General features: G+C 37.1%; 1 protein-coding gene across 2 annotated transcripts in view; it reads left to right on the top strand.

The window, feature by feature from the left end:
• The first annotated feature begins 5467 nt into the window (after positions 1–5467).
• The window catches only part of BLNK (B cell linker), a 90355-nt gene continuing 71879 nt past the window's right edge, over positions 5468–23943 (top strand). The window contains exon 1 of one of the 2 annotated variants that reach the window (XM_051981760.1): positions 5468–5773. In XM_051981760.1, coding sequence (XP_051837720.1) covers positions 5727–5773 — 47 coding nt within the window. In that variant the 5' untranslated portion in view covers positions 5468–5726. The remainder of the gene's footprint in view (positions 5774–23943) is intronic. The other variant, XM_051981759.1, reaches the window with a different exon arrangement.

Raw genomic sequence — 23943 nt, 5'->3', positions numbered from 1 at the left:
TTGTTATATCACTGAGAAATTTCTGTCCCAACAATGAGTTACTGTTATGCATTTGGTCAATGGGACTTTGCTGCAATGAATTAAGGCCTATAATATTCACCTCAACCACAGAATTTTAAATTGCTGGAATTGATAAAGTAGAGAATTACTTTACTTATTTTTCAGATAAATTTAAAATGTTGTCCTTTACTTAGATAGTACCCTTCACACATTCTCTTTCACTTGGTCATCTCTCCTCTCTCCTCCCTTTATTGAAATTACAATGGATATTCTTTAAAAAAAAAAATTGTGTCCTTTAAAACTGGACAGTGAAAATGCTTGCTCTCTACTCCATTTCCTTCTCTTTCTCTTCTCCCTCCCCTTTTCTCTGTTGGCAGTTCTCCTTTCACTATCCTACTGAACTCCTCTACTTCCTCCTGTTGCTTACTTCTCTCCTTCCAGACAGGTCTTTGATCAGGAAATTTTCCAGCAGTCAGCACTATACCATCTTGGATGCTATAGCTAAAAAGCCTGGTAAGAAGTTTCTCCTCAGAAGATAAAAAGCAAAAGGGAAGGGATGAGGAGAGGAAGAAGGGAAGCTAGTAAGGAAGGAGAACTAGAGAATGAAATAAAAGGGCAGAGGAAGGGAGAGAGAGAGAGAGAGAGAGAGAGAGAGAGAGAGAGAGAGAGAGAGAGAGAGAGAGAGAGAGAGAGAGATTGAGAGAGAGAGAGAGAGAGAGAGAGAGAGAGAAAATGAAAGGGGAAGGACAGAGAAGGGAGCAGAATGTAATTTGAATATTGCACCAAATAACCCCAATTAATCAAAAGTACTTCCTGAAAAGTGAGAGAAAAAAACCAAAACACTCTTTTTTTCATGATCTTTTCCATGAAAAGACTGTAATAATGTTTGAGCATGAGTTTTGGAGGAGTGAAGCAAGTCAAAGAGCAGGGAGAACCCTGCAGACAAATGTTGCCTACTTCTTCATTTTCCCCAAGGCTGTCCCTCGCGGGGGTGGGAGCTGTAGGGCTCCTAAACAACAAGAAAGATGAGGTCATGCTTCTGCTGACCTTCTAAACAAGATCTCCAGAAGACTCCTTCCCCTTCTGCCTCAGTCAAAACTAGCTGGAGCCAGGTTCCCTGTCCCAGCTTCCAAGGATAGTGTTGAAGCACGGTTCTGAGCCTCTTGCCATAAGGGGAGTGGAAGAGTGAGAGAGATCATCTTCTGGGAGCTTTGCCCCACCTCCATGAGGCAGTGGCCCCAGCTCTGAAAATGTGCGATTTTTGTTTGGCCATAAAACTGTCTACCCAGCTGGAATTGGGTCACCCAACAGAACTACAGGATGCTAGAACTGTCAAGGGACTTAGAGCTCATCTAACCCTGCCCCCTCATTTCACAGATGAAGAAACAGACTCCAAGTGCTTGGTGAATTGTTCAATAACAAGTTAGTGGCAGATCTGGGATGTGGGCCCTGTTTAGACCTTTTCTTCCAGGCTAGGTTTATTTTGGAGTGAGTAGTTCAGCAGTGCATGCAGACAGGTGGGGCCTTAGAAGCAAGTTCAGATGCAAACTGGCCTCATTTCAGCTCCCCCTGGATCTCTTACTGGTTTCAAGGAACCAAATAACAGTGTATTTAGCAGCCTGGCCTTGTAGGAAAAGCTCAGTACATGTTTCTAGTCTTGTTTGGTCTACTTAACAGCTAACAAAGCTTGGACATGACCCTTTATCTCTGATCTTCAATTTCCTCTGCTCTGTAAAATCTGAACTATAATATTTGTACTGTCTATCTCCCATTGGGAGGTTTACTATAAGTTAATGTATGTTAATTTGCATCTATATTAATATAAACAATATTTTAATACTTGTAAAATTAATATTTAAAACATTTAATAGCCCATAAAGCGCTGTATGTATGTGTACTTATAGATTCATATATATGTGGAGAGAGACAAAGGAAATATATAAATACAGATATACACATATTTGTGTCTAATAGTAACCGTCTCTAAGGTAGGGAGGGGGAAAAAGGAAGAAAAAAATTTACATAATTATCATGTTTAAAGAGAGTAGTAAGCTGTACACAATAGATTTGCACTTTCATGTTTTTTAAAGTTATGCTTTGTTATAGAAAAGTTTGTTTTATTCCATAAATTAAAAATAAGGTAAATAAAAACTTTAAAAATAAATTAATATTAACCTATATGGCCAATCAAAGCTCATTTTAATATTGTGACAAATTTTGAACAACCTGTCTTTAAAATCAAATTATAGTTTAATTCCATTTATCCAATTCACTCAATTATACATAATTTATAAAGACTATGAAGATATAGCTTCAAAGTTCATTTCTTAGGTTGAAAGTTCCTTGAGGGCAGGGACATGTGTTACTTCATATCCTCAGAAGACGTCTACCACAGTGTTTTGCATATATACAAGGTGCTCAATAAATATTGAATTGGATTATATGTCTCCTACCCTGTTCAGATGGAATATGAACTGATCATCCGTATATATTGGATCTTCTACCTTGTGATTGCCAAGTGTATTTTCTGGTATCTTCTAAATTTATTTTCATGATTTGCTGATTGATCAAAGATGGCTGCAATGGATGATAGTCTCCTATGATGCTCGTTCATGTTTTAACACAGTCCATTCCATGCTTAACTGGAGATTTGAAAACTCAGACTTTCATTTTCATCGATCAGGACATATAACAGTAAAAATAAGAAAGACAAATGAAGGCAAAAAATAAAAAGCAGAAGTGCGACCTTCAGCATCAGGTTTCATTCTCTGGGGAAATAAAGGCTGCTTCTACAGGTGCTCAGCAGAGGAGTTGGTTTAAGGAGGCTGGCTGACTCTTTCTCAAAGTGATTTAATTGAAATTTTGCTTTCTGCCTCTCTCTTTCTAGGCCCAATCTTGCAACAGGCTTCTGACCAGGAAGTTCTTTCTTACCTTTTATTTCTTTAAAAAATAATGTGCATTGATATATATGGGTTTTTATATCACCTTCATTTCTCAATACATCCCATCCTCCTATCTTACCAAAGAGTCATATCTCATAACAAAGAATCAAAATGAAAGAGGGGAGGGAAGAGAAGCTGTTCAGAAAAATTATGCAATACAACAACCAAGTGGGATAGGTATAGTTAATGCCTTTTTTCAATAATTTACTCCAGTGAGCATTTAAATATCTTTAAAGTATCCAGCAATCACTCCATTCTAGATGTTGGAGATACATTTACCTCAGAAGTCTCTTCCCTAAAGGAACTTATTAACTACTTCTCTTTAACATTTTATGTTTTTTTTTTTTTCACTCAAAGAGCATCTTGATAAATTTCAAACACAGTCTCAGGACTTTGTATTCCCTCAAAACCACATGCAAGCAATCTTTTTTTTTTTTTCTTTAATTAGAGGAGAATGGGGCAGAAAGCAAGACTATGTTTAAAAAGGTTTAGCTTAGCAATTTTAAGTTGTCAGTCCTTTCTATTGCTCATAACCTAGGTAGCCAACAGGGGTTCCACCCTCAGAAACGCCACTGTGCTCCTGAACTTCTGGTTGAACAAGAAATGAGGCAGTTTGGATATGACTAAGCAAGGCTGCCTCTAGCTTCCAAATTTCCTTGAAGAGAATTAGAAACTCTTAGACAAGCTTTCCACCCATCTTCTTCTCTGTTATTCAATACAATTCCTCTTCCACCCATCCTTTAATTCCAGAAACAGGTTCTAAGGGAAGAAAATGAATATATATTAAACACACACACACATACACACACACACACATACACACACACACACACACACACACACACACACACACACACACACACATTCATCACCAAAAGAGGAGAGCCCTCTATCTCAATAGTAAGTGTAAGATGTTCTTAGTCAAAGCTATGCAAAGCAGATGTGGAAGGGGAAAAAAAAATGTAAGAGATTTCCTCAACTGTAAAATGAGGGGGCTACCTGAGGGTCTTCTTGATCTTAATCTATGGTTCTATGTCTCAAAGTAAAATATCCCCAAATGGAAAAGGGGCTGTAGTTCCCCTTTCTTCTCCCCCAATTTTTTTTAAGCTAAATCATCCTCCCATTTAAGCAAAAAAGTTGGGAACAAGGATCTCAATGACTTTTTCATTCCTTCAGAAGGAATAAAATTAAGTGTGATTTTCAACTGTTCTTCCCTTTAATTCCATCCCCTTCCAACTCAGTCCTGCTTCAGAACTAGGAGGCACTGGCTTAACCCTACTCAGATATGAGGTTCCCCATTTCAGTTTCCAGGCAAACAAGATAGCATCCCCCAATCCCTCCCTCTCACTTTGCAGTCCAGCTCTCAGTGCGGCACAGGTGGTAGAAACTAAAATCAAATGTAGGCAGAAGTGGGCCCTTGTCTTGGCCCAAGTGCTTGTAGATTGGAAAAGTGGCATCCATTCAATTCTGGTGAACAGGTGCCCATCCTTGCATAAACGTATCCTCAAAAGAAAATCCCTTTCCTTGGGGGAACTCAAGATTTCCTTTGGGGGCATATAGTGGAATTTTGTCTTTGAAACATACTGTATTCTCATCCCCTCCTTTTTGATATGATTTTTCTTGTGCAGCATGATAAATGTGGAAATAGGTTTAGAAGAATTGCCCCTGTTTAACCTATATTGTATTATTTGTTGTATAGGGAAGGGGGGGAAGGAAGAGAGAAAAATTTGGGACACAAGGTTTTGCAAAGTGAATGTTGAAAACTATTTTTAGATGTATTTTGAAAATAAAAAGGTATTATTTAAAAAAGAAATTTAAAGAGACATACAGCTAGCAATTGGTAGTTCAATTTACTTCTATCCAGATACAAGAGGAAAAACAAAATCACATCTTCGCCTGCAAAATCTTATCTCATTATTTGCAAGCCAGCAGGAAAACCCCTAATTTGTCATAAAACAGATTGGGGGGGGGGGGAGGGGGGAGGCAATTCAATTGAAATGCTTCTCCTGGACTTTGGCTCAATTAGCTGCTTATGGTAACTATTCCCATCACCACTATTTGTTTGTTTGTTTGGTATTATTTTTAGAAAGCTTAATTTGGCTTAGGGGAAGATCAGAGTAGTGTCGTCTGCATATAAAAGGGTATTGGTTTATATAAACATACTTTTAAAATACCCAGCACGGCCCCAGCAGTGCTACTAACTCAGCGTCATTAAGTTAGGGCTACTAAGTTACCAATAACTCAGCGAGCTCCGTCCCCGTTTGACTTTTCTGAGTCTCGGATTGATTGCTCCCAGAAAAGTGAGGGAGTCGGGTCCGCCCCTGCCCCACCTATCTGTCCCTCCTCCCGAGCGACCCCCGCCGCCTCCTGCAGTTGCCCTCCTCAGTGTCCGCGGCCGGAAGTGATGGGCAGCGGGGAGACATCCCCAGCTCTGGTTACAAATCTCAGTGTGTGAGGAGGGCGGGAGGGCGGCCGGGGGAGGGGGGAATTTGCATGCCCAATCGGTTTCAGAACTGAAGTTTACACAATGCCAAGGGAGTGGGCAAGGCCGATGAGGTCACATGACGGTGTAGCAACATGAAACTTGCCTGTGCGCTCCCGCGAGCCTGACTTCTCCCGGGGCTTAGCGGAGCGCTGCGGCCGGACACGGAGTCACTTTGCCGGGCGCTCCGCGGCGCAGCCCCAACCTGGAGGCTCTCCGCGACACTTCCTAGTGCTGCCCAGAAGCGAGGTTGCCCCGGAGGGGTTTTGGTCCAGCTGGTCATTAGGAAAAGAAACAGGGAAATGGAGAGGCTTAATAGGATAGCTGTGCCGGCCGGGCAGAAGTTGAGGTGAGTTTTCGATCGTCCAGTTCTTCATTTTTGATACTAAATTCTTGTCATCTAAAGACGATGACAACTCCCATAGGGAAAAGATCGTTTTTTATCTCTCTACTTATTTGTTGCTGTTTTCCCTTTCCCCTTTTGCTCTTTCTCTCTTTTCTTTCTCTTTCTTCCGTCTTTTTTTCCTTTACCTATTTTTTTCTTTGCCCGTTTTTTCTTCTTTACCTATCTTTAAAAAAACAAACATCATGTTGTTTTCTTTCTACCCATCTTTTTTTCATGTTGTTTTCTTTCTTTTGCCATCCTACATATCTGTTATTTTCTTCCTACCTAGCTTTTAAAAATATTTATCTACGTTATTTTCTTCCTCTCCCCCCCTTTCTATCTATCTTTCTTCTATCTATCTTTCTTCCCACCTCAATTCTTCTCTATAGATAATGGTTTTTTTCATATTTGTTCAAGTGGATCTGCTAAGTGGCTTTCGGTCCACAGCCACTTTAAGAGCAAAGGTAGACAGTACAAAGTGAAAACTAAAGAGACTTAAATATTTTTCAAGAGCTACTTTTCACACTCTCTCCTCCCAAGAAATTCTCAAAGAAGCTTTGGCCCATTGATTTTATTTTTATAATGATTCTAATGATTCTAGTTCTGTGGCTAGATTGTGTTCTTTGGTGGATGGGTTCAGCTATGTATATATACATTTGACACATGGGTTGGGATAGTAGAGGCTGCTAGCTGAATGGATTTGGCAACATGAAAATCTGGAATCAAGTTCTAATTATGAAATTTACCAAGCTTGTGATCCTGTGCAAGTCATCTATCCTCCATGTAAATTCTAGATGGGTGGCCATCTTTTCATTATAGGCTCTTTCCATATTCATGTATTTTAGGATTAGATGTAGTTTTCCCTCCATTACACCAGTTTAACTAAAATCAGGGAGCCAAAATCTTGTTGTAGTGTTTGTTTGTTTTTTTTTTAATCTAAATGTAATCAAATAAATTTGATCAAAAGAGGTCTCATAAAAGAAAATGTTTCTAAACTGTAGAAAAGACAATTCCAAGCTTTGGTTTTAAAGGCTTTTATATAAGGATGTTCTAACATCAACAAGATTCACTAATTATTGCTTACAGTTCAGAGAGAGAGAGACAGGCATTTTAAGGAGGGGTGTGTTCTATCAAATTTCACATGGGATTTTATGATGAAATTACATGTTAGGAGTCTTTCTCTCCTCATTTTAGGGATGCTCTGGTCTATACAATATAGTCATTGCTAAAGATCATGGCAATTCAATAAAACTAGACTACTCTACAGACCTTAGGACTATGAAGGGCCTTTATGTCTCTTAATACTAATTCAGGTAATGACAGTAATTCAGTTTAATAGTAATTACTGGAAACCTACTATAAGCTAACAGAATGCTACAATGAAAGTAGAAGGAAGGAAAAGAGGTTAAAAAATAGAGGGTCTGTAGACCCTGTTCTCTCAAGGAATTTAACATCTCATATAAGGGACGAGCCATACATGAATTGACTAAATCAGACAAGAGTAGATTAAATGCAAATGTGAGTGTTACAGACCACAAATCCTGTCAGACTTCAATGTTTGGAATGGACTAAGAAATTTTGAGAAGACTTCCTGAAGGTGGTGATTGAGCTTAATATTAAGGGACAAGTAGGATTCAGATAGATAAGAGGAAGAAGAGAGAATTCTAGGAACTAGAAAGAAAAAATGGACAGAGGCATGGACATGAAGTGTTGACAGGAAAATAAGACCCTTTGATCTTTCCAGAGAATACTAGCTAGGGAATAGTAGGAGACAAGGTTGACTAGATAGATAGGAATAAATTACAAAAAGTCCCAAAAGACGATAAAGAACTTGGACTTTACCTTTAGGTCAGTCCTTTACAAATTGTATGGGCTGCAAAACACTGGGAAGCTATTAATTATCAAATATCCTCTCCCCATGTGTGAACACTAAGCACTGTTACATCATTTTGGATCAGTGAGTGCTAATAGTAATATCATGTGGATCCATGGAAATGTTTTGATGCACAACTGGGTTGTGGTTCACAACTGCTGTGTACAGTAGAATATCCTTGAAGGTTGTTGAGCAGTGGAAAGAAGATTAATCTGGAAGCATGTGAGTTATAGCCATCAATTAGTGGGTTTTTTCCAGTGATTCAGATAACAGACTAAGTAAAAGGCATTAAATCTCTACCATTTTTTGCTCTACCTACCCCTTCAAATACAAGGTCCAGTCTGATTACAGAGTGGAGAAAGGAAGATGTGTTATTATAGATAACATAGTATAGTAAATGATAATTCTGTTGTGAATAATACATAAAATGGATTTGGCCTGAAATTTTCACTTAGGAGACCACTTTAGATATTGTGGGTCTTTATAGTAAGACTACAAATGGCACTCACCAAAGAAATAAAACTGGGAGGGGAAATCATCATAATAACATACCTTTTATTAAACAGATACATATTGTACATGATAAAAATATAGCCACTTGTCATCAAATAAGCATGCTACTTAATGTGCTTTACATATTTTCATGTTCTTTACAACTGATTTTTACATTTTTTGCTGAATTAAGAACCAATTAAGTTGAGCATTCTGTTGAAGTTAAGGTTTGGGACATCTCTATCTAAATATTTCCATGTATTATATATTTCATTATATTTATCATATCTGTTTCTTTCCACATAACTTGTCAAGCAAGAAAATGGTGCAGATAAAATATTGAGCCAATTAAATGATATTTCTACTTTTGGAGGTCATCGGGAGCTACTTTAAAGAGTTGGTTTTCAATGTCATTGTGAATAAGGGAAAACTGGTGGCCTTTTCATTTTATAAATAAGAAAATTAAAGCATGGAGACAGTAAGAGGTTTGCTCAATTTACATAGGTTCTAGTTGATCAGTAATTCAGGGTAAATAATGCAAGAATTCTGGGCTAGCACGGGCACCTAATTTTGTTATACCAGTTTTTGAAACACCTAATATAATTTACAGATTGCTCTGGGGTTCAAGTGAAGTAGGTAATGGAGGTGGGGGAAGGGTAGGGAATTAAACATATTACATTTCAGTTATAATAAAGTGATTATTCTAAATGAAAATGAAGTCAATAGCTTTAAATAGCATGTATCATTTCTCTATGAGGGATTCTTTTCACTTTTAATATTTGTTTCTAGTTAACAAATAACTTACTTTTTTTGCTTAGAAATGTGAAATTTCTCCATTAAAAACTACCCTACTAATTCATCGATCTAAAATAATTCCAAAAGACTCATGATGGAAAATGCTATCTACATCCAGAGAAAGAACTATGGAATCTGAATGCCGATGAGAGCATAGTGTTTTCACTTTTTTGGTTGTTTTTTTCTTTCTTGTGGTTTTTCCCTTTTATGATTTTTCTTCCACAGCATGACTAATGTGGAAATATGTTTTAAATTATTTTACATGTATAACATATATCAGATTGCTTGCTGTCTTGGGGGGGGGGGAGGAAAAGAGGGAGAGAGAAAAAATTTGGAACTCAAAATCTTATAAAAATAGGAAACTATCTTTACATGTAATTGAAAAAAATTGGGAGGGGGTGGTGAAGATGAGGTACTACTTTGCCAGCACATAGTGGTTAAAAAAAAAAAAAAATTAAAAGGCATTAGCAAAATGCTTTTCTAATTTTTTTTAGAAGCTAAAAGATCTTATAGATGTTAATAATAATGAATAGTGGTGGATGCCATCTTATGGGTATATTTAGCAGAGCTAAAAAGATGGGGAAGACACAGGAGAAAAGGCACAGAGGAATTAGGACTCCTCAAAGGCTCCAGTGTGGATGACAGAAATTTGAGCTGAAAAGAGCTTTAGAGCTTTCCTGGGCAGCTTTTGTACCAGGAGGGAAACTTCCCCATTGGAAAAATCTGGGGCCATGCCATCATCTCCAGGGATACATGGTGACAGGTGAACAGGCAGATCCACTTTGTTTCCCCCTCAAGGACATATTTATCCATTAACACAAAACAAAGGTATTTATACATACTACAAAAAGTCAGTATACAGACACAGAGAAGGCATGATTGGTGAGCCAATAAATAGGTATTTCCCTTCCATGTTAATTCAATATATCAAAAAAAAAAATTAGAACTAGTATTCAGTGTGATTTATAATTAATAATTTTATGGTATGATGAACTATGCATTATAGCAGATAAGTTTAGTTAAAAACTCAAATGGGCTGTACATTCAAGGCTCGGCTGGATTTTTCTTGATCTTATTACCTCACAAAAATATAAGGAAGTCTAATGTAATTATTGAAAGTTACTTGAAGGAAATATACATAGATAAAGAAAAATCCATGGAAAAGAATATTTATATTTTCAAAAAACTTTTGACAAGGGTCTACACCAAAGTGACTTAAAAAGAAAAGAAAGCTGAAGTACTATATAGGATAAGGAAAATATTTCTTCCTGGTAAGGAAATAGTGTAGATCAGAAACAGATTAGAAATCAGTAAGCACTGGTTACAATGAAGAAATGTAACTCATGAAATCCAATCACCTCAGAGCCAATAGTATGATCTAACTTCTTCCACTTTGGCAAAAGGGAGCCGGAAGAGAGAATTTAATGGCCTCTAACTCTGCAGATAAGCCCTCTTAAGTAATGAAAGTGATTGTGACAACAAAGGACAAACTTCAGGAAGCTCCTACGAGACAGGGCCCAGACCAGAAAAAGGCCCGGGAGCCTCCCCTTGAGCAAATACGAGGTCACAAGTTTAGAGTGAAAGTGTTTTAAGCTAGGAACCAATGTAGATTGTTGCCTAAAGAGGAGTAATCAATCCAGACAGCACTCCAGACTCCTTAAAAGGAAGTTATCTTCTTATAAAATAATTTTTATTATTAAATCTTTTATTTAAAAACTGAATATTGACCATCAGTACAGCCCATTAAACTTGCTTGGTAATTATTGACATGTAAAATTTCAACCAAAAGTATGACTTATTATTCACTTCCTCAAAATGTTCCCATCATAATTCTTTGTTCATTTTCAGTCCCTTTTTCTCTTTTTACAGACATTGTTTATGTGCCTTCCATTTTTGTGATTAATAATAGTTAACATTTTTTTTTTTTTAAATCACACTGTGCTAAATGCTAAAAATACAAATACAAGCAGAAAGAAAGATAGTTCCTGCTCTCTAGAAGCTTACAATCTAATAGTGGAGGATTATATATATATATATAACAAAAACCAAAACAAAAATGAGTCAGGGAGGGGAATCTCACAAGGGAGCAGAGAAGAGAAAGTGAGGCACAATCTGGAGAGGAATGACAGCATAGAGGACCTGGATGCTCTCCTTAAAAGGGGGTCCTGTGGGGAGGTATCCAATCAGAGAAAGAGGCCATTGGACTGGTGGGTACTGCCAATGTGTAAATTCCATGATTGGAGTTAGCTTGTTTTCAGGTTGAAGATGTTTCTGGGGCATGGTAGAGAAAGTCTAGAATGCAGTCTACAGAGGCATGAATTATTTTATTAGTTATACATTTTCCTCTTTGCCTACTTTCATAAAAGGCTTTGCAGATTCTTTATATTCTTCATACTCATCAGTTTTCACAGTATGATGATAGTTCATTGAAATAGCATATTCACTTTTTTTAAGGTCAGAACCATGAGTGTACTGGTGTAGGGAACTCCCAGTGAGAAACTCCTGCCAATGTCTATTGGGTCCTTCTGTGAAGTTTATAGTCTTTAGAGAATTATTTGAGGCTTAGAAAAATTCTGACTAGGATCACATAGCTAGTATGTGAGAGAGGCAGATTTAGTCCAAATCTTCCTGTCTCTAAAGCCTTCTTTCAATCTAGAATGCATGTGCTTCTCAAGATTAGCAAATTATTATTTATTTATTCATGCAAGAGGTATGATATTAATGGGTAAATCAAACACATGTTTAAAAGCTATTGATAGTTTCCCCTCTGCCCCTTCCTGGGGCTAACAATTTCCATAAATGTCCTTTGTAACAGTACCGCATTCTTCTGCCTTCAGATTGGCACCTTCAAATTTCAGAGGTTCTCTTCATTCTATAATCTATTATTGAGGGAACAAATCTAAATTTACTTTCTTTATGCCTCTCATGCCATATCTACCACCATACTCTTCCATGCTTTGAGATTGCAGCTTTCTGTATACTCTTCAACCTCAAACTCTGATTGCTTTTAGTCTGTTCACATTACAGAATTTCCTTTATTACTTTGATCATTTGAGGTGTCTTTCTCATGGAGGCCAGAATAATATGTAGTGTTCTGAATATACCTATGGGTTTATGCAAAGTTTCTATTTTTCTTCTGACACAAGAGAAGGATATTTGGAGATAAGTAAAACAAAGAACAAATTTTTGCAAAATTTCCCTTGAAACTACTGTGAGAGTGGCTGTTGAGAACCATTGGTCTAAACAATTATGGCATTTCTTAAGTTAGTATTGTCCATTCATATTTCTTTAAGAAAGTGTCATATCAAGATCATAAGAAGGAGAAGGCACTGGTCACTTCCCCAAGTGTGGATCCATCCCAGTGTCAGATGGAGGAAGACTTCCATGTCATCAAATGTATGTCCTATTTATGGAGTTTCCTGCAGGCCTTCATCATAACCTTATGATCATTGTATTCTTAGCTCCAGCCACTGTCTTGAGTTTGCCCTTTCTTCCCCACTAGCACAGACTGAAAGGGCCTTTACTAAAAGAATCCTTCCTACAAAAGATTCTGCGGAGGATTCAGAGTACTTGGTCCAGGAACCCCAGGAGACACAGATGACAAAAGGAACCCCAAACTGTTAAGTCCTTCAGTTACTGGGCTCAGATCAGAAATGGGCAAATGTACCTGACTCTCACAAAAGTTGCTGCTAGGATGGAAGACCTGGGGACCTTGCTTACCAGTGGAAAAATTTCTGCTTTTAGTAGTTTCTATGGTCATTTTGGCAATGGCAAATAGGAAAGCAGCAGGAAGTGAAAGAGATGTCCAGTGCTACACACACGGAGTTCCTGGGTCTCTTTATGCAGTAGGAGCCTTCTTCCCTCTGACCCAGGCTCCCTGTCACCCTGCACTAGTTCCTTCTTCCTAAGGACCAGCACGTTAGCTGTGTAGTAGCCTCAGTAACAGCTTGCTTGCTTTCTCCTGCCAATCTCTTCTCCAGAAGGCCTACTGCCACTTTGATTGAAGAAGGTCCTTACACTTTACAAGCAATAGTCATCCATCCCTAGAGGAATTCAGAGAGCAGGATAAATTGTGCTGCTGCTGCTGCTCCTACTGCAAAAGTTATGTTTTTAAACCTAGCTAAGGTTAATATCACAAGCAGCTTTAAAAGGGAAAAGTTATGGAGATAGACACCATGCAACTTGAAGGATATGTAGAAAAAGGGAATGCAGAATACTATTTCCAGGCAACAGACTATGTTTGTGTTATATATAGTTCCTCTTCCTCCTTCTCCTCTTCTGTTTTCTTTTCTTCCTCCTCCTATTCTTTTTTTTTTTTTTTTAGCAATAGCAGACAGTTCCCTTTGCTTCCTATCTACCTTATGCAGTTTCTACCACTGGTCCTGACAATGGTGTAGGAACTACTTCAAATTATTAACGTTGAGAAGAATGACTTGATTTCATATATCCTAGGGATATGTCTGATGGTAGCAGATAATGACATAAAGGCAGGGCACAGAGACTAAGAAAGCCAAAGTTGGGGGAACATGAGGTAGCCTGAGGCTTCCTGGCTGCAGGAGTCAAGGGAAATAAGGGTCACTAAAATTATGATCAAGTATGACTCAACAAGCCTGGCTCCAAAGGGCAGAATGAGGGGGAGTTCACAAACTGACAACATTATCAGAGATCAGGGAGGAGCATACTGTTTCTAGAGGTCAAAACAGAATGAAGTCAGGAATCTAGGAGAGACAGCCATAAAATCCCTATAAGGCATGTTCTAGACCAGCCACGAGTCCCATTTGTGTTTTATTTTGGATAAATATAATTTATTTTTCTTATGTAAATATATAAGAAACTCATGACTGGGCTAGAATCATTCCTTAGACTCAAGATAACTCTATTGATTGTTTATAATGATTTTCTTTTTTTAAGTTTTTATTGGCATTTCTTGTATATTTTTAATATTTAAAAAATATTTTATTTTAAGTTCATAGAACAAACAAGCGTTTCCATAACAGTTAAATAAAAAAGTGCATACAAAATTGCAAATTTACCACATACAACTTGCTTTTCCCTCCAATTTATTGATTTATATTGATTATAGTGACATTGATTTATTTATGTTGATTTTCTTGCTATTTCTCTAGATTTCTTCATTTTGAATATTAAATTCCTAGTTACCCATTTTTGCTCTCACATTTCCATCATATGGATACTTTTTGGCAAAGAAAATAGAGACCAAACAAGTATTAACTTTTTTCTTACTCTTGTCAGTTAATTTCATCCCATACAATTCAGACAATGGAACCTATCTTTTCTTTTGTTTTTCACTTTTGGTCCCTCAATAGCTAAAAACAGAATAAACAAACAAACAACAACAACAACAAACCTTATGATTGACCAAGCCACCTTCAGTTCAGGAGCTTCAGAACCCCTGTGACTATTTTTACATTCATCTTTTTGTTTCTTATTCTTGCTTCCATTCCCTTTACATTTCATTTAAAAAAATCTCTTGGTCAGTGAGTTCCCTGTGCATCCACATTAGTTTCATCAGACACTTGTTTTTCCTCCCCACTAGTATTGTTTTCCTCTCTGTCTCCAGAATTTTATTTCTGAAATTGACCTCTCCTGAAACCTGTTATTCTAAGGGATCTACTTATCTACCTACTTTGAAATCGGTATTAAACAATTTCTAGGAATCATATTAGATTGACTTATTTTTCCTTTTCTATCACAAAACTTAAACAGCTACCTAATTATCACTATCTTACGCAGCTTCTACCACTGGTCCTGAGAATGGTGTAGGAACTATTCCAAATCATTACACTTGAGAAGAATGACTAGATGTGGTCAATGATTTCAAAGATTCTCATCATTTTAACCCTTGTGAATCAAATTCAGAATAGAATTTCCCCTTGTTTCTTTCACCACTTTTTAAAGAATGGAATTAATAAGGCAAATTAAAAATTATTAATTGCTTTACTTTTTTTTTAAATAACTTTTTATTGACAGAACCCATGCCAGGGTAATTTTTTACAGCATTATCCCTTGCACTCACTTCTGTTCCCATTTTTCCCCTCCTTCCCTCCACCCCCTCCCCAAGATGGCAAGCAGTCCTTTACATGTTAAATAGGTTACAGTATATCTTAGATACAGTATATGTGTGCAGAACCGAACAGTTCTCTTGTTGCACAGGGAGAATTGGATTCAGAAGGTATAAATAACTCGGGAAGAAAAACAAAAATGCAAGCAGTTTATATCCATTTCCCAGTGTTCTTTCTTTGGGTGTAGCTGCTTCTGTCCATCCTTGATCAATTGAAACTGAATTAGCTCTCTTTATCAAAGAGATCCACTTCCATCAGAATACATCCTCAAACAGTATCGTTGTTGAGGTATATAATGATCTCCTGGTTCTGCTCATTTCACTTAATTGCTTTACTTTTGGCAGAGAATTCCAGGAAATGTCTAGATAGTTGAAATCTCCCATCATAACTTCTCCCATGGCAGACTGTTCATCTATTTTCTTTTTTCTGTCTCAGGGATATATAGTATACATGAATAACAAAGTCAGTTCTCTTTCTCCCTCTATTTACTTTCAACCAAATGTTCTCCGTGATCTTTTCCCACTTCAGTCTCTTAATTTCTTTGATACATTCTGATTTATTTGAATAATGTATTCAAATCCAGAAATATATTCTAATTATAAGTTTCATCTCTCCAAATCTTAGTGTTATCTATGAGGTCAGCTTTGCCTCTTTGCATTGGAATTTCTCATTCCAACACCTTGCAAAACTTAATGCTATATAAATAACTATTTGTTATTATTATTGTTATTTATTATTGCCTAAATTTTATGCTTCTGTGAATAGATATTTGAACTGATGGATTTTGCCTCGGCTCCTTTTCTTTCTTTTATTTTGACTCCTATAAATTTATGTGTTGTACCTGTTCTTTCAAGCTTCCTTCAAGCTATTTGGAATGATATTTAATTTGGTGCAAATACATTGATAATTTTCTCTCTGCCATCATTTTTAATTTAAGCATCTGATGAAACTTATAAGATAGCTGACATTTTTCATTTTTATGATGAAAAGGAGATTAGTATACGGATGTGTTTTTCCCCAACTAATTCTTCGAGATTCTCAAAGTGTACAAAAGACATATCAATGACAAAATTCTGGTTTGAGGAAGATATGTCTCATAATAGAAAGCTATAACTGAGTATAATATGATGTTTGGAGAAACTGAATAAAAAAACAAAGAGTAGAGAAAACATATCATGTGCTTTTCATTAATTCTGTTTAATGTACTACCCTTCACATATATCAAGGCAATGTTAAATTACCTTCCATAGCAAGATATGTACTTTGAATTTTTTCCCCATTTAAATGGGTAAAGTTTATGTATTCTTTTATCTGGATCCCCTCTAGAACAATGGCATTCCTTTTGATACTGATGGTTGGGATGCAAACTGATTTTTTAATGATGTATTCCAAGTCTGTTGCCTAAGATAGGTTAAAAGATCAAAACAGCTTATATAAAAGTCTCTTAACTTAGGTATTGAAGGACCCCGAAAGGGTCTGTGGATCAATTTCATAGTCTGTGAACTTGGATGGGAATAGAAAATTACTTCTTTATTTTAACATAACTGGATCCTATGTACTTTAATATATTTAAAAATATCATTCTGAAAAAGGGTCCATTGGTCTTCATTAGATGGCCAAAACCGATTAACAACCCCAAGTTTAAACTTCCAGCTGAGTCAAAATACTAGAAACTACTTCATGTAATTATCTCCTGTGCAAAAAAAGGAGAAAAAGTGCTGAGCAATCCTACCTTGTAGAGGGAGAAGAAAACCCTGGCTCTATTATTATCTCACCATCCTTTCCTTAATCAAGAGAGCCCTGAAGCCTCCAGTGATGTATGTTCTTGAAATGTCAGGCCTTTTCTCTCACAGACTATGTGGGCCACAGTGACCACAGTCCTGTGGGAGAGAATTACTCATCCTGTAGAGCCATATGAGTAGAGAAGAAGATGGAGGAAGAGTGGAAGGAAATAAGGAAACTGCCTTTACTTTCTCATCCTGGTTCTTGTAGCATTCTAATTGGTGAATTCAAAATTTTATTTAATGCTGCTCTCTTTCTTTATACACACACACACACACACACACACACACACACACACTTTTCAAAAGGCAAATCTTGTCAGTTGATTGTCTTTGAGTCCTGTATCCCAAGATTTAATCTGCATCCTAAGCTATTTTGGCATTTTCAAGTTCAAACTTGCATTGTGTGCAGACTTAGAGATCATTTGGTATCATACCACTCTATATTTTTCAGAAACCATATCCACAGTAGTTTGTGTAATCATAGAGGATGGTAATTATAAGACTAGCTCAGTAGCCAGTCTTATGAGTAGACCGAGTAGACAACCACTGGCCCCAAACTATTTTTGCTTTGGGGTTGTTATAGCACCTTTAATTCTACCATCAGAAAACCCCTTTGTTTCTCTCCAACAGTTCTGGATTAAGATTTATTTTGGGGAGCAAAGGAACAGAATATGAAGCTGCATGACATATTCGTGTAAATTAATTTCTCAGTGATCCCAGCCCAACAGCTAGCTCAGAAGAGGCAGTGATGTGGATGCTTTTGTAACCCTGCTCCTACAATAATTCAATTCTATACATGCTCAATTACAATCAAAGCTCACATTCATGTAGCATTTAGTAGTTGTGTGTATCATATAGAACCATGGCAATTTAAGAGATTTTCTAATTCAGTACTCTCATCTTGTAGATCTTCATACATTAAGGCACATTCATTAGTGTCAGAGGCAAGTCTGAACTCTGGGTGTTTGACAATTTTTTTTTGACTCTCCTGAGTAGGAGGGCATTAGGATATGGCATGTGGCAATGGTTTCTGTCTTTAATGAACACATTTTGTCATTTTAATTTTTATGTTGTGAATTTTATATATTAAGCAAGCACAGTGTTCACATTGCTCATTAATATAACTAATATCTTTATTTTTATGAAGTCTCTTATATTACCCCATCTGAATTTCTAAACAGTCCTGTGGAAGTTAGAAATAGACATATCATGCCCATTTTGCAGATGAGAACACAACACAGAAGCTTAATGTGGTTAGGTGATTTGCCCATAGTTATCGTGAATAAATAACTAGTATTAAGTCTCAAATTCGGTAGATCTGAATCTTCTAACAATTTCAGTTTTATTTCCATAAAATCACTTTCATTCATTCCTTTAATAGGACAAGCCAGTACTAGGCACTGGGAATTCAAAGTAGCTCCTGTCTTTAAGAAACTTGCATTTTGCTATTGTGTAGAGATGTCATATTGTCTTTATTCTTGTTCATTCCCACTCTTAGCTATTCTGAGCCAATTGTCAGGTCAATATATAAATTTAAAAGATTTTTCCCTTTTTAAAATTATAACTAGTATATCTTTAGCTATTTATCCCTTGCCATAAAAAAACAAACAAAAATTGGACACTAAGTTGGCAGTCTTTCCCCTTAGTACTATAGAGGAGATGGACCTGGCCTTCAAAGAGTTTGTATTCTCTTGGAGAAATAATCACCACCCATTCAAGCTCTCAGTCAGATTACTAACTACCAAAATCATCTCTCTGAAGAAGAAAACAAGCAGATCTTCATCTGCTTTCTACAGCATTTTTAAAAAGAGATCTAGAGGAGTCTCTCTCTATATATATAATGTTCTCACCATCCCTCTCAAGTAAATGTGAGTGATTTATGAGAGAAGCATGGAAAGAAGAAAAAGAATGAGAGTCCAAGTTCCTTTATATTGAGAAGGAGGGAAGATGCTAAATTCCTAAGGGACTGCCATAGCTCAAGGGTGTACCCCGATGCTTTGGTGGGTTCTAGTACATTATATTGCTAATTTCTACATTCCAACTGAAGGGCATGCTGTTGAATTTTTTTCTTTTTTCTTTTTTTTTTTTTTTTGCTTGTTATAAGATAGCTGTGGTTTATCAGACAAAAAAAAAAAATCGCTCCATTTTAGAGTCAGAATATCTAAACAAGTCACTGTTAGTCTATTTCCTTGTTGGTAGAATGGAAATAATAGTTCTACCTGCTTCCACAGAATTGTTAGGAGGAATCCAAAGAAATAATAAAAAGAACTTTATAACAGTAAAGATACTACTCATCCGTTAAAGTCCAAACTCAAATGACACCTTCATGAAATCTCTCCTAATTTGCTTAGTTCATAATGGCCTTCTCCTTTGGATCTTACTTAGTTCTTTGTTTCATATTTAGATATTTATGAGGTAAATATGCATATTTCAGTTTTTCTATCTGCGTCTTAAACTTCTAAATGGTAAATTCTAGGAGTTCAGGCATCATCTTTTATCTAAACATTTCCTGCATACAATAGATGTTTAATAAGTATTTGTTAAATGAAAGAAGTAGCACATAAATCAGTTGTTCCTGTTACACTATTAGTCCCCTAATTACTTTATTACCTTAATAATGATGTTTTATATCTTGATAGGGTTAGCAAGCTGCAACACACAAGTAATGTGCTCTGACTTTCCTCATTCATGAGCAATGTGGGAAGATCATTTGCAAGTTTTCCAGACACCTTTAAGCTTCAATAATCTGAATGATTGTAAATTTGTAAATATGGCTAATCAAGTCCCAACTTTCCTCCAACCCACTTCTCCCCCCCACCAACTATCTTCCACCTACTTATCCTGGGTAAGTCATGTCTAGGATTTTGCTGAAATTCTCCATAGAGGATTAAAACAACACAGTAAACACCTCCCTCCTACTCTTTTGGATTTAAAGTATAGCTCTGTACCACTTAAATTATCCATTTGTTGTCTCATTCTTGTTATAAGACCGGCTTGCCTTCCTTTCCAGATATACATAATCTCAATGATGTCTTTCACTTGTTGACTGGGCAAGCAAGTAGTCATTAGTGACATGTTGCTGTGTTCCCCTGAAATAATTCAAGAAGCTTTTCTTGCCTGTCTCTAAAAACAAGGCACTGTTCTAGGTTCTATGGCAGATAACAAGAAAATGGTCTTGTCCTTCAGGAACTTCTGGTTTTAGTTGAAAGGATTTGGCTTTATTTGAAAAACTCCATCTAGTAAGGGCCAGGCTAACCATTACATCTCAAGGGAGACCATTACTCTATTGGATTGTTCTAACTGTCAGGAAGCCTTTTCTCTTATATTAAGTCTAAATTTGCATTTTTTTGCAACTTCTTTCCTACTTCTACCTCAGGGGACAAAGAGAAAATGCCTAGTCTATTTTAAAGCTTAGAACTTTTCAAATACTTAAAAACAGCCATTATAAACTCTTCTCTTCTCCAGGTTAATCATCTCCAGTTTTAAATGATTTTCTTATGGCATGAATGCTAGTTCTTCCAGGTACCTAGACTTGAATGGTGATTTATTTGGCTTATCTTTTTCCTTTAATCTTTCCCCTTCTGTCTCCAAATCCATGTTACTTATGTGTGAGTGTAAATATATCACTTCATATCTCTGGGTCTATTTGTCTATTTTTTATATAAAGACAGGATTATTGGACTCCAACCATGCTTTCCATCTCCAAATCTCCTGGTCCTTTCTCTTGAGATTTGGTAATTTCTCTCAAAATTATCAGTTCCTTTTCATTCCAACTATTCCCACTCTCCTACAGATATTTACTTGTGGTCTTAACTATTTAAGTGGCTTAATTCCTAAGAACTTGCTCTGAATCTTCTCTCTTTATTCATATTTCTGCTATATTAAGTTTCCTAAAATATATTATATTTGTCATAACATATTACCTTGCTTAAAAGCCCTCAGTGGTGTTGCCTTGTCCTATAGAATAAAGTCTATACTCTTTAGAATGGTATTCAAAATATTCTGGTTTTTCTCCTCTTATTCTTGTATACAAATGGTCCACTCTAGCTAAACTGGTTCATTCATTGCTCTTTAAGATATTTTGCATTCTCTGCTTCAGTGCTGTGATTTGTGACATTGTCCTGTTCTTCTTTGAAGCTATTTGTAATTTTTTTTGTGTGTGTAGTGGGAGGGGTAAAGAAGGAAGGGGGGGGGAATATTGTAGAGGAGGCAAGAGAGGCAATTGGGATTAAGTGACTTGCCTAGGGTCATACAGCTAGTAAATGTCTGAGGCCATATTTGAACTGACTCCTGACTCCAAGGCCAATGCACCATCCACAATCTATCTGAACTTTAATTATCCTTCAAGAGACCAACTCAAGTCATTCCTAGCTCACAAAGCTTATATTGATATCATTTTCTAAATTTAGTTAAATTTTCCTCTGCGTGGAGTTTCCTCTGTTCATATCAGTCCAGCAGTCTCTCCATCCTCAGAACTAATGGTGATTGTTTTTACTCCTCATTTTTACATTATTCATGTTGTGCTTTGAAGCATCTTTTCCCTTCAAGATCTTTGACTGTTCATAGACTATTCATAGATTGTTCATAGATTGGAGGTTCCTTGAGAGTATAAGATAAGGGGCCATATCTTATTCTTATCGTTTTTCCTGCTCATGCCATCACACAAAGCAAACAGTGTAGTACAAAGTGGCTAAAGAGTAACTGGGTAAAAAAAAATTCAAAACCAATGATAAGACTTTAAATGTCTTAAAATTGGGAATCCAACAAAAGAATCAATGGAATCTCTAAATTATCATGTAAATGATGCTTATTAATGATAAACTGTAGAGGACTGAAGCTGTTGGGTCGATGCACTGAGCACTTAGGGATGACTGCTGATTGGACAGTACTCTATGGGCATATTCCACTGGACCAAAATGGTCCTTTCCACTATCTGTACTAGCTCAATGATTGGTGTATAGAGGATTGTAGAAGGGACTAGTGGGTGGAGTAAGATGAGCCAGGGACACACCCTCAGGTGGTAGATGAAGGAGAAAGCGATCAAGGAGATTCTGCTTCCATTCTGTTTAATCCTGCGTCTAGGACCAAGAACAGAGACTGAGGACTTGCTTATCCTGACTCCGGCTGATTCTGGGGTGTCCTGGGTGCTAGCTCAGTTGTTACAATAAATATTTTTTCATTTTATATCATCTTTACATAACTAGTATTTGTTTTTGTTTGTTTGTTTTTGCAAAGCAGTTGGGGTTAAGTGACTTGCCCAGGGTCATACAGCTAAGTAAGTGTTAAGTGTCTGAGGTCCCGTTTGAACTCAGGTCCTCCTGACTCTAGGGCCAGTGCTCTATCCACTGCTGTCCCTTATAATTTGTGGAAGAGGGTAACAGAAGAGATGTAGTGTTTCTAGGACACAAAAAAATGTGCACAAAAGTTTGGGACAGGTAAATATTGGGTGTAGGTAGTGTGTGAAAAGGCAAAGGGCAGTAATAGAATAGAAATCTTAGCAGGTTCTTTTTTTTTGGATGATCTAGAGAGGAAGCATGGCAGAGTGGATCAAAGGGCAGCCTCCGAGGCAGGAAGGTCTGAATGCAGGTGCTGTGTCTGACACATACTAGTCCTGTGAGAATTGGGAAATTAACCTCAGCATCCCAGGTAACACTCAACGAATGAGTTACCAAAAAATTGCTTATTTACGTTGATGAGGAGAATTTCCATAGCCAGAGATCCTTATACTAATGGACTCCCAGCTCTGAACCATCTCTCCCTCTTTACCTCCACACCCATTCCTTACTCTTACCTGCAAAACAATAATAACCAAAGAAATTCGGAAGCCTCTCTAAGCTTCTGCAGCAAGAACAAGGATAGTGTCTACTAACTGAGATAATAAATGGCTCTAGGAACTTCACTGAATCTGTGAGAGGGTGAAATTAGCTTGGCAGTTCTGGTATAGTAATTTGAATTCTGTAAGTAAACAGGTAGGAAGCATATGATTGGGACAAAATGTGGAGAGAGGGGCTTGAGACCAGAAGGGAGACAGTGTCTGAGATTCTGTGGCTTTAGAAGCTCCAGGAAGGAAGCGTCTTGGGCACAGTCCTCAGGAGTGAACAGGAACTGTCTCGGAGTGTGCAATCATGATCACAGCCCAGTTAGCTTAGCATATTGGTGGTTGGAGAGGAAACCAAAAGCATCCAGCTCCTGGCTGGCAACTCTGGTAAGAGTGAAGTATGGAGGAAGAAAAAAATGGAAAGGTATTGAGTTTAAAAACAAACAAAAAAAAGGTCAGTTTATAAAAAACCTGTGGATCATATGACCTTACAGGAATTCCATTGTCATTTAAATCAAAGATCTGCAGAGTTGGTAAGGATTTCAGGTTACATAGTCTATATCAAAGCAAGAATCATGTCTACAAGATATTGAGCAAGACACCACCTAGGTTTTTATTAAATACCTCCATTGAGGGACCATCTCCTACCTTACAAGGTACTCGCCCTATTTTTGGACAGCTTTACTTATTGGAAGTTAGGCAGCTAGGTGGCTTAGTGAATAGAGTGCCGGGCCTGGAGTCAGGAAGACTCATCCTCCTGCCTACAAATATGGTCTCAGACTCTTATTGGCTGTGTGACCCTGGGGAAGTCAGTTTAGCCCTTTTTGCCTCAGTTTCCTCATTTATAAAATGAGCTAGAAGGAAATGACAAAACACTATGGTATCTTTGCCAAGTAAATCCCCAAATAGGATCATAAAAAGTCAGACATGATTGAAAGTGACTGAACAACAATGAGTAGAATACTTTTTGGAACTTCTACCCATGAATCCAACTTCTGACCTATGGGGTCAAGCAGAACAACCTTTAATCCTTCCTCCAGATGAAATTTGTGACAGAAAGAAAAATAATTCTCAACTGGAATAATTAGGTCATGAGTAATGGAAAGGAAGATTAGTTGCCTAAGGTCCCACAATCCACAGGTAGCAGAACTAGGATTAGGATGTGGGTCCTGAGGCTCCAAAACTCAGTTCTTTTCACTCTTCCAACTTTTAATCTTCTACAAAAGGCATGAGGCATTAGCTCTCCACAAGAGTACCAGTTTTGTTAAATGATTTACGCTTGAGAATGC

Source organism: Antechinus flavipes, chromosome 2, assembly GCF_016432865.1.
Source record: "Antechinus flavipes isolate AdamAnt ecotype Samford, QLD, Australia chromosome 2, AdamAnt_v2, whole genome shotgun sequence".
NCBI classification, from domain to species: Eukaryota; Metazoa; Chordata; class Mammalia; order Dasyuromorphia; family Dasyuridae; genus Antechinus; species Antechinus flavipes.
Note: the sequence above shows the minus strand (reverse complement) of the source record. Positions and strands in the feature narration are given on the sequence as shown.